General features: G+C 35.2%; 1 protein-coding gene across 2 annotated transcripts; it reads left to right on the top strand.

Moving 5' to 3' along the window:
* Positions 1–800: 800 nt before the first annotated feature.
* Orc2 (origin recognition complex subunit 2) lies at positions 801–10,516 on the top strand. Of its 2 annotated transcripts, none has more exons than XM_019049754.2 (9): positions 801–1,210; positions 1,929–2,090; positions 2,626–2,958; positions 3,622–3,815; positions 4,814–5,025; positions 6,350–6,482; positions 7,097–7,340; positions 7,740–7,976; positions 8,366–10,516. In XM_019049754.2, exons 1-9 carry the CDS (start codon positions 1,105–1,107, stop codon positions 8,563–8,565), a joined length of 1,821 nt encoding a protein of 606 aa, XP_018905299.2. In that variant the 5' UTR covers positions 801–1,104; the 3' UTR covers positions 8,566–10,516. The 2 variants fall into 2 exon arrangements, with proteins under 2 accessions (XP_018905299.2, XP_018905309.2); XM_019049764.2 differs by having other exon boundaries at positions 1,187–1,210; positions 1,929–2,028.
* Positions 10,517–11,301: the final 785 nt, after the last annotated feature.

Genomic DNA, 11,301 nt, shown 5'->3' with positions numbered 1-11,301 from the left:
GAATCTGATGGACTTAATGAAGTCCCAGTAAATAGATCCTGAAAATTCGAATTTATTTTTGGCCATTGGAAAAATTGATAATATGCATTAGTTTGCAGTAAAAAATAAGTCCATCTGAAAATCAACTTAGCTACTTTTATCAGGTACTACTCGTTTAATCCTCAAGCGTTGAGACTTAATAGATAAAACATTTCTGGGAAAAAAGAATTGTCACTGTTGTTTTGACTTCTAAAATTTAGCCCAAAATCTAACACAAAATATTGGTTTCGATCAATTTCAAATATTTAGGAGGAAAAGCAGAAAATTAAGCACATTTCAAACGCATTCGTAGTTACTGTGGTTACTATACTAGTCATAGATACCTAGAGCACCTGCTTTAGAGTGTTTCATTTGTCATTGTGCTTTTTAAATCTTCTTCAAATCGAATGTCCTCTTGAGACAAACAGTTTCAAGATAAAATTTATTTTTACTGAGAAAATTTCTTAAAATTCGTATGGACTGGTCCCTTCATTAATTGATGCAGTTTTCATAAATGCTATTTGACATTCCAAGATCGAGTTAGCTCCAATTTTAAACATTAAATAACTATTCAAATGCAATTTATATAGCCATCAAATCACTATTGCTCAAAACTGCTGCCCAGAAAGCTGAGATTACTCGCAGCTTGGGACTTTAAAATTGTGCGCGCAAAATGGGTGGGCACGGACCTACACTGTGATTGGCCAAGCGTCCAATTCGGTTTCCCGCCACCTGCGGCGCGGCAAGATTGTTTACCTTTTGGCCAGTCCTAACCTACAAAACATTTCGATGATTTCGTTTTCGTTTCGTGTTTCGTCCTGATCAGAGACAAGTCCTGATCATCTCTATCTTCGATCACTTGATTGTGCATGTGCATGTGTCCTAATTTTTTAACGGTGTAATCGTGCTGTTTTGTTATCTGGCAATCTCTGTTTTAAATAAGTTGCAAGACACTTTTAAGGATAATTAGCGTGCCTAGCAAGCATGGTTATTTACGTTTAATCACATTTTTTTCATTGATGTTTCGCTAGTCCCTGTCCTAGTTTGATCTGAGTTATACCATCTCTCTTCCCTCTTAAAACGATCATGACTGGAAAAATTAAAGGACCAGTAACCGTAACCCAAAGAAAGACTGTAGAAATTTTAGTCCCCAATGATGTCCAGCTCATTTTGCCTCTCTCCGCATTAGAGGGTAAGTTGCAAAGTAACAGCGAATCTTCTACTTTTCTTCACAGCGGAGACTCACTGAATGGTAAAAAAAAGACAGCAGTGGTGCAAAGCAAATGCGCCCATTCATGGCTTCAGGTTCAGTGCGTAAGGTCTAGTCTTCCACACAAGTGTAGTTAACAATCGCCATACAATTAAAGGGAAGTTAGCCTTGTGACAAATCTTTTGTTGAATCGGAAACTGAGTGAAGTTCAGGCTACTTGAAGTTTTCTTCTCTAAGTAATACACCTTGCATTGATGGCTGAACTAGGAAGCTATGTATTTCAGTGTATGACTTTTGATGCTTCCCGTCATACTTACTTAATATCTTAGTTTCCGAACCAATTCCTGCAATTTTTTTGTTTGAAAAATGTTCTGTGGAAATGAAGAACTGCTGCCTCAGTTCTTCCATCATTCTTGATGTGATACACTGGTGATTGTCATTTTCTCCCTTTTTGAAGCAAGTAACAGAAAATTCAAATATTTTCTGACTCAACATTTGAAACTCTCCATTAGGGTTGTTTAATTTTTGGTGCGAGTAGTGATTCCATGTAAGTATATCCATGAAGGTGCGCCTTGGCTCTTATAACGACTTTTTTATTATCTTGTTTATCAATTCCAGGCGTCCTTTACATCTTTCTGCATTCAAAAGATAAAAGACCATACATCATTAATTTTTGTTCTTTTGCGCGAATTATTTCCAGCTTCATCAAAGAGGGGACAGACGAGCGATCCGAGAAAGGCCTTGTCCAACGGTGGGAGAAGAACCAGCAGACTTGGACCTATTCAAGAAAATGGTGGAGGGTATGAATCTGATTCTAACTCTGCCTCTAACAGGTTCCCTGATGGCTCCAAAAAGGATAACGGCAAGTACAATGACCCTGGAGTTTAAGTGCTGTAGTCTAAGTCAGCCACTTACACTTAAGTAGAATGCGCCAGTCATGACGAAAGTGTGGTGATGTCCTTTCTCTTGTAAAACTCAGTACTTTCAAATCAAAACACCATGCTCATGATTTTACAAGCTTCTTATTCTTCTCTGAGCGTGTGCTAATTGTACGTCAAGCCCTTCGATCTTAAGCGCAAATTCAATAAGGTTACTTGTAAGAAACTAAGGTCCTCTCATTTAATATTGATGAATAACAAAAGAAAATGCTCAAGTACCTCCGTTTGTGATATTGCAAACTTCTAATCATACTGACTTACTCTCTTATCAAAAAACTCATCTAAAAAAAGAAATATTCTCCCATTGAAATTATCATCTTCTTTCCAGCTCTTATTGATTTTTTTCCTTTATATTTTTCATTGTGCACTGGTTAATTGAAATTCAAGCGATGTTCATCTAACTCTGCGCAGCTTCATTTTTTTTTATTTAACTCATCACAATCTTATTTTCTCTTGCAGAACTTTTTGAAGAAGGCGATGTAGAAGGTGAACGACTTTTTTCTTTCACCCCATCTACACCTAAGAATAGGAAAGCCTGTACTTCATCCATTAGAAAGTCAGCAACCCGTTCGGCAACCAAAATGTGTACGCCTAATCAAAAAACCCCCACCCCTGGCAAGAAAGCTGCTCAAACCCCTTCCACATTGCACCGTACCCCGAAGTCAAGCCGAAAAAGGCTGTATGCAGAGCCTGAAAAAGTAGATGAAAAAGTAGATAAAAAAGCTACCTCCTCTGAACATGAAACCTACACTCCACAAACGCCTTATGGGTTGCGCACAAGAATGAAGCAAAGTAAGTTGCCTCAAATTTGTATTGTCCACATTACAAATCATTACAATCATCCCATATTATCTGTATTTATTTACCAGATACTTCAAACATTTTAGTGCTAGGAAAATCAATGAAAAAATATGAACAACACAGCAAATGTTCTCTTTTAAGTTACTTCCTAATATTTACCCAGAAAGAATTTAGTCACAATCTGATAAAAATACCGCAAAATGAAGATAAATTTCTTACTCAAGCCAACTTCATTTTTATCAATTTTGATGATCGCACAGCAGGTGTGTGGCTAAAGCTGTTTTCCAGAAAAGTTGGTATAAACATCGCATACTGAAGCTGTGGTGCTGGCATGGTATAAAAATGGTCCAAAGGAACAAGCCGTAGTAGGGTCTGTTTCTGCAGCTCTGACCTAATGATACCAGTTAAGGCTCTGGCTGACTTCCGCGTGCTTTAGTGCCAAGGAGGGACTCTATATTTTCCTGCTGCTTTAGACTGTTATATGATTTAAGTAAGCATGCACCATCCTTTTTAAGATTGAAAATCTTCCAAAAGATGATGGGTCAGTAGCGAAGAAATGTCTAAGAGAAGAGTTATATGTCTCCGTGTGCGGTAATGTTTAATATTAATGTGTGTAATAATTTGTCCCTAATCTTAAAGTTTTCTCTCTTGCAGTGATTCATAAGGAAGTAGAAAGTATGGAATTAGAGGACTCAGGCTCAGAATTTAGCTTTTCAGACTCAGATGATGATACGGATGAATCCAGCGACAGCTCAAGCTCAAATGACGAGAGCAGTGAAGTTCAAAAACCAATTCTACCAGCACCTTCCACTCGTGCAAGGAAAAGTGCGCGAGGAGAGATAGATTATGTAAGTTGGGAGAATTGAATGGAAATATCCATTACCCTACAAGTTAGACTTTTGCATGTAGAAGGTATAAAGTACAGTCTCTATCATAAAAGTAATCATTAACAGTAAATATTGAGATGGTAATGATTACTAAAGATAAGGACGGTTATGAGACAGAGGCTTAAAGAATGCCTGATTTTACAATACAGATTATAACAATTGTGGAGCAGAATAGAGCTCTTGCATTCATCGTTGATTTACATTTTAAGTACCTTTTCCTCTGTAAAATTTTGCAAAAAAACATGGTTGTGCAACTAATTTTCTCTGGGAAGAACTTCCAAGCCCAAAAAAAAGTCTCAAAATTGATTTGCATGTCCAGTCAAACTCCTCGTGCCTAGATAGAGAGCAAGCACATTAGCAGGGTTGTCATAGTTCCAGCCTTGGAGCCCCCAAAGAAAGTGGCAACCCTACTGATGAATTTTTTCCCCATCTGCGCAAAGGAATTTTAAATATTTTAATAGGATATAGGAGTGAACACTCACTGTGAGGTGGGGGATCCCTTTTATTGCGATATCGATTGTGAGAGCTTCGTTTGGGCGCGAGACTTTGTTTCAGAGAACATCAGTGACACCATTATGTTTCTCACAAAATTTTACCCAAGAAAAAGTACTTATATCGTAAATCCCTGATGAGGGCGAGAGGTCCATCGTCAATTTTAGGAAATCTTCCAAATTGGTGACTTTCCTCTTGAAGGTAATTGCAAAATTTCAGAGAAAATATGTAAAAAATTGAAGGGTTCTAGCAGATTTTATTTTTTTGGATCTCTGTCGTGGAAAAAGTAACAGACAATCAGCAACGTACATTTTGGAAATTTTTGCCCCCTTTTAGCAGCTTCAAACACGGGAGTTGAATAAGTCTGCCAAAGGTATCTCCATTAGTGATCACGTATGATGTATTGTTAAAGTAAGATTTAATTTTCAACTTGTTACCTTTTCTCAAGGCCAGCTTATTTATTTCAGGTTTGTTCCCATAAAGATTATTTCCACATGAGAAGCTCCAAAAAGAAAGACAAAACGTCCAACAACCTTTTGAATCAACTAAAAAACCCAAATTTAACGCATACTCAATTCAGAAACATCCTGAAACAACTATCACAGTCACATAAAAAAGATATTCAAACTCTGCATCAGGATATGCAATCTCAATTTCATCATTGGATGTTTTACCTCAGGTATTTATACACTAGATAAGCTGTTTTAAATTAGTTTTTAACGTTGAGTAAAAGATTTCAACATAGATCATGGATGTTACCGTTGACTATTAGCGGGCGAACGAAATTCTTCATCCTCAAGGATTCTGATGGTCATTGATGTGTGTCAAGCTCATTATCCATCATCCTGACCCCAAGGAACATGCTTCTAAAATATAGGTTTGCCACAGTTAAAGGACTTTTCAAAAGTTAGAAAAACCTGGAAATGTCAAGAGAAAATGATGAAAAAGTCAGGGAAAATTTTCTTGGTCACCTTTATTGGCTCTCTAGAATAGGTTTGATGTTCCGAACACCAAATTTTTCGCGAAAACTATTTCAAAACATGCTTTTTAAACATCTGCCATAACCTCGATTGGACGTATTTATGCTAAAAGGAACTATGTGCATAGAGTTTGCGTGTAACATAGTTCCTTATAGCAGAAATACGTCCAATTGTCAGGGACTTTTACCAAAATGTGCTAGAGAAATCAAGGAAGTGTCAAGAATTTTGTTTTCTAAGTTCTACGGCAACGCTGAAAAAAATTTCGCTCTGATATGTTTTCCAATTTGAAGACTTCTTTTTGACTGTGCAAAGACAGTCTCACACTGGTATCGTTGTGTAAAATTAACCCAGGCAATGTTAACAATTCAGTCCTTTTTCAAAAAAGGCAGAATCAATACTGGGGAAGTAAGAAAAAAAGCAAAACAAATGAAAAAATCCGTATGTTTACAAGAATTTGTATGTCACCCTTCAACTCAGCGATTCAATTATTACAATACTCTGTTCCTTTAATCCTGTCACCTCATACTGAATTCCTAAGAATAAATCGTCACACTGTCAACTCAGTGGAACTAAGAAGTTTTTAACCCTAGGGAAAGTTATATCTGAACTTTGCCCACTCTAAACTCTCCTCAACCAAGTTAGCAGTATTTTACGAGAAAATCTTAAAATGGCATAAAAAAAGTGAAAAGTATTGGTTAGACAATATAATGCTGTAAGTAAATTTAATCTCTGTTATCTGAACTTCTTCCCAAGGTGCTTCGACAAGAAGCCACAGTCCCCTTCAGTATTGGATATTGAAAAATGTATAATTTCTCTTCAGTTTTGATGACAATTTGACGTATTTCTGCCCAACAGAACTATGTGCATGAAGACATGAGCCCTGAGACTCATAAGAATATATGCATAACAAGGCTCATGTCATAATGCACATAGTTCCGTTTGATAGAAATACATCTAATTGTGGGCCAAATCTCATGTTAGTAGGTATTATCAGCAATTATTATTTTTTTTTTTTTTTTCCAGTCAAAATTTCAGTGTGATTCTATATGGCCTGGGATCCAAGAGAAAAATTTTGGAAGATTTCAGGAAAATGATGTTATCAGAAAGCAAAGTTCTGGTTGTCAATGGCTTTTTTCCAACTGTATCTCTGAAGGAGGTAAGAATTTTATCTAAGCATATTACTAGTACCCTTTTCCTGCACACACACCAAGACAAGACTTTTTTTTCTCTCTCTCTTACCTGTGATAGATGAAATATGTAAGAAATTTAAATCCCAGAGACTTTAATATTCTCCCTAGTCCCATTTCACCAATACCGGAAAACAAGAAGAAGATCTATGAACTTATAAAAAGTAGCGGAGTGTGTACATAATGAGGTAATGACCTACCCCAATTCAGACTCAGTAACTCGAATTTTTCATCTCCTATTCCACGTGAACTCAAAGCTTTGAGAGCCTCAATTACTCAAATTTCTCATCTCTTTCCCTCAGCTTCGAGCTATTGAGGTTAGAATGTCTCTGAAAGAGAAAAGTCTCTTGAATCTACAGCCATTCAGATCTCTATTCTGACAAACTCTGTAAAAGTTCATCGGAGCTCTTCAGATTTTGTCTGTACATGAAACTGTATCAAAATTTATCAAAGGTCGGAAAAGTATGTTTTCTGAATCGATGTGCTATCTTTCCATAGCCACTGAAGGTGTTACGCAGGAAGGTCAGAGGTTTTAGATTATTTTCTTACCTCGTTTGTAATAACGGCAAAACGTACATTTCAGATCCTGGACTCCATCATGAAACAACTGCTGAACATGAAAGAAGCAGCTCCCAACACTAATATGGCAGTTGAAATGATTAGACAGCGATTAAAACCAAAATCTGCTCCGCACATCTTCATTATCATCAACAATATCGATGGATCATGTTTACGTGATGAAAAGTGCCAAAGTGCTCTCTGCTCATTGGTTTCCCATGAAAAGATCCATTTAATAGCTTCAATAGACCATTTGAATGCTCCACTCAGTAAGTATTTCCTTTGTTGCACAGGAAAAAATGATACTTCAGTCCTTACAAGGATAATTTACTCTTGACATGTATAAATCCTCTTTAGGGGGTGGATTCTTGGCATTCCATTGCATTTTTATCCGGTGAACGCATTAGATGAAGCCGAATCTTGCATTGTTATAGATATTGATTGCATCTGTAACCTATCAAGTCTGTTAGCTATCTTAAGCCATCAAATGCAATCTGCATTTTTTTCAATTTCTTGTCAAAAATTATACTCATATGATGAGATGATAAAAAATATGCGTATTTTTATAAATAATGCTATCGTTCAAACATATCAATTACTTATCAATTAGCTTAAGCTGGATTAATCTCTCTATAAAAGTTGTAATTCTTAGATTTCATTTTTTGCAGTTTGGGATGTGGCAAAATTAGGAAATTTAAGTCCAGTCTGGATAGAGGCGACAACGTTTTTACCATATATCGATGAAGTAAGCTTTGAAAATTCATTCCTCGTCAAACATACAGGATCTTCCATGGCATTATCTTCTCTCGTCAATGTTTATAAATCCCTAACCAGCAATGCAAAGAAAGTCTATCGCATTCTTGTGGAAGATCACCTCGACAACTCTAAAAACAAAAATTATCCAGGTAAGTCATATGTGAATGAATTCGGAACTTCGATAAATTTTACAATACAGATATATGTTTCCATTAAAAGTGTTTCTCGATACATTACGAGTTAAAACAGTCGTTGGAGTTTTTATACTGGTCACAGCCTTTTTTATGAAAAGCAAAGTAAGAACAATGACTTAAGTCCAATTCTTATCTAGCTGATTTTTTGCTTGTAGTGGCTGATATTTTTGGTCCCAAAAGTGATTTCTAGGGAAATGGGGGAATCCACTACCTAAAAAAAAGATTATGAAGACGTAGAGTTTTGAAACAGTAGACTATGTTCTGCCTCAAAGTTTCTTTAATTTTGATTAATTCAACTTTCCGTCTGTCTTGTGAAATAAGAAAATTTTTTCTCTCATTTTCAGGGATGTCTTTCGTTCAACTGTACGACACTGCCAAGCGAGACTTTATTGTTAGTTCAGATTTATCACTTCGTACGCTTTTAACAGAATTTGTTGATCATGAACTAGTGAAATGGCGCAGAGACAATGAACATCTGACTATTCCTGTCGAAGGATCTGTCCTAAAGAAATTTATGGAGATGCATGGCAATCAATCCGACTGAGGATAGCTCTTGATGAGTTCCAGTGCCTCATCATTTTAAGTGAAAGTAAAGGTGCAGAAAAAGTCTAACCGAATAGGAAGCTTTAGCAGGTGGACTTCTTTTCACCTTATTTTGTTTAAAAAGAAACAGAAACAAATTAAACCTAAAATTTTAGATTTTCAAGAGACCGTATCATCAGAATCAAATTGAAGGTCTCCTGGAAATAGATGTATTTTTGTATTGACCCGTGTTTGTGAAATTGAATTTTAGGACAAGCTCTATTTAAAACTTCAAATTTTTCTTCAGACCCAGTTGTATCTCACCAAAAAGCAGGCTTTAAACATTTTGTCTTACAATAATTACCCACCAATTGATCACAAGAAGAGGCAGGAATTGGACCTCTAAAAGATTGGTTACCTCATCAAAATTATGTGTAAAACACGTTGAATATATTGACAGTTTCAAAAATCATTTCATTCAGTGAGGAACTAATGTTTATAACCTTAAATCCCGCAAAAAATTCATATAAATATAGGTCAAACTGGCCTTTGAGAGCAACCCAAAATTCAGGCAAGTAACTGGAGCCTGCTTTCTTACCCATTCTCCTCCTCTTTTGGCACATGGTACCTCCAATCGTGTCAAAAAAAAAGTCAAAACAATAGGAAATTCTTCTATTGTAAAACATGCAGATAGTGGTTTAATGTTAGTTTTGACTAAAGTAGACATGGGTTTTTTAGGGACGGGTAGTGTAAACTGATTCAAACAAGAAACGATTATTTCCCCTCTTATGAGTTGGATTTGGAAAGTTTTAGTGTGTCTATAGTTTTCTATGTATAATTTAGTATTATTTATATATTTATATACTACACTGCATAATTTCATACCTCATTTATTAGTTTATTGCTATGTAAAGCCCTTTTCAGATAACTTTGCCTTTTTCATTGTATGCGTTGGGTATGAAGTTTTGTATTCCTTACATGTAGGGAAGAAGGCAAAGTTATCCAAAATGGGCTCTAATAGGTAATAAATATCATCAAATTGCACTTATATATTTTTGCAGTCGTAAGTGTTCCTTCAAGAATTTGATTTCATGACATTCCTATCATTGTGCTTTTTTCCAGACTTAGAATTTACTAGTACTATTAACTTTTCTTACCCAAGCTGAGCAGTGTTTTTTTTTTTTTTTTTTTTTTTAAATTTCTAAAGCAGTATGCTAAGATACACCAGTCAGAATTAAGAATTTGCTAAGTAATTTTATCTACTGTTTTGCTTAATGAAAAACAATTTTTCCAGTTATGTGTCAAAGTTTGTCATTATTGCCAACCATCCATTGTTGAAAAATGAAGGTTTTATTAAATATGTTTATTTTTATTTGTTTTCTGTTTCATCTTTCAACTTCTGAATGAAGCCAAGAACTGCATGATCTAGTTTTGTATTTTTTTTAATATTAAGACGACTAACAAAGGAAGATTAAGGAGCTCCTCTTCCTGATTTTTAGAAGGGGGGTAGTTTACACCACAATTATGGTACTTAATGCTAATGTAATCGGCAAGTATTTTGTCACTCTTCGCACAAGCTCTGGAGCAGTAATGGAGGAAGTAATGACACAGCAGTAGTTATACTGAATTCATCATGTGCAGAAGATGATCATTTCGCAGTAAATGTGGTAGAAATTCGCTTTTCAATTTTTACATTTAAAGAATAAAAAAATTAGCATTTCTAGGCCTTGCTGAAAGATGTGTGTCAAATTGATTGATTATTACCGTATCTATTTTAGTACGATTCTCCAGATCCCCCCTGATTTTAGACTTTTAATGTGTAATTGCTTGAAATACTTGTCGCCTAGAGCCTAGCTCCTTTTATTGTGGCTTTAAATTAGAATGTAACAATCATTATTTTTTATCAGCTCCTTTGTTACGTAAAATTAAAAATTGCCTCAACTTTTAATAAAATAATTTATTTTATTCTTTTAGTTAATGGTCTTTCCCCCTTCTAGCTTGTATTTGATTATAGAAATTTAATGTGTAGCATGAAAGAAAAAAAGTGGTGATAAAATAGAGTATTTATTAGAAAGGCATAAAATTTGAACCGAGAAAAGGAGACCAGAGTTTCTCTTCCACCATAAGATGTTTGTCAAAGACAAAGTTTAATGGCTATTTTCACGTTCAAATTATTTTTTATCAACTTCGAATTCTTGACAGGAGAAAAACGACTGGGTGAATTCAAAACTACTCCCAGCTCATTTTATTCTTAAATATGATTTGCTGTGTTTTTGTTCAACTTGGTCCAAAGGAGATTCAATACTTTACACACATTTCATAACAGCTAGGACACATATATCGACGAAGCAACCCCCAAACAGTGTATCTCGGTTTGTGATGTTGCAGACTTTTATTGCAATTTAAATCTTCATTTAATTTCTATATTTTTATATTCAACTTTTTTCAATCCTATTCAGTAATAAACTTTAAATTGAATACATTTATTTTTAGAACTTAACTTCTAAAAATTGAAACTATCTAAATTAAAACAACTTCGTATTTCACACATTACACATGCATTATTTATATTAAAAGGAAAACTACTGAACATCGATTCTTTTAAAACTTCTGTGATTTTTCTTTTCTGGATGAAGAAAATTCTGTGAGAACTTCAAGGAATGATGTTGATTTGTCCTTCTTCAAAGTAGTAAAACGGGAGGTGAGATTTAAGAACACCGCAAAAGAGATACATGGTTTGAGAGTTTCACTGTCGATA

Source organism: Bemisia tabaci, chromosome 4 (assembly GCF_918797505.1).
Source record: "Bemisia tabaci chromosome 4, PGI_BMITA_v3".
NCBI classification, from domain to species: Eukaryota; Metazoa; Arthropoda; class Insecta; order Hemiptera; family Aleyrodidae; genus Bemisia; species Bemisia tabaci.
This window is presented reverse-complemented; position numbering and strand designations above follow the sequence as displayed.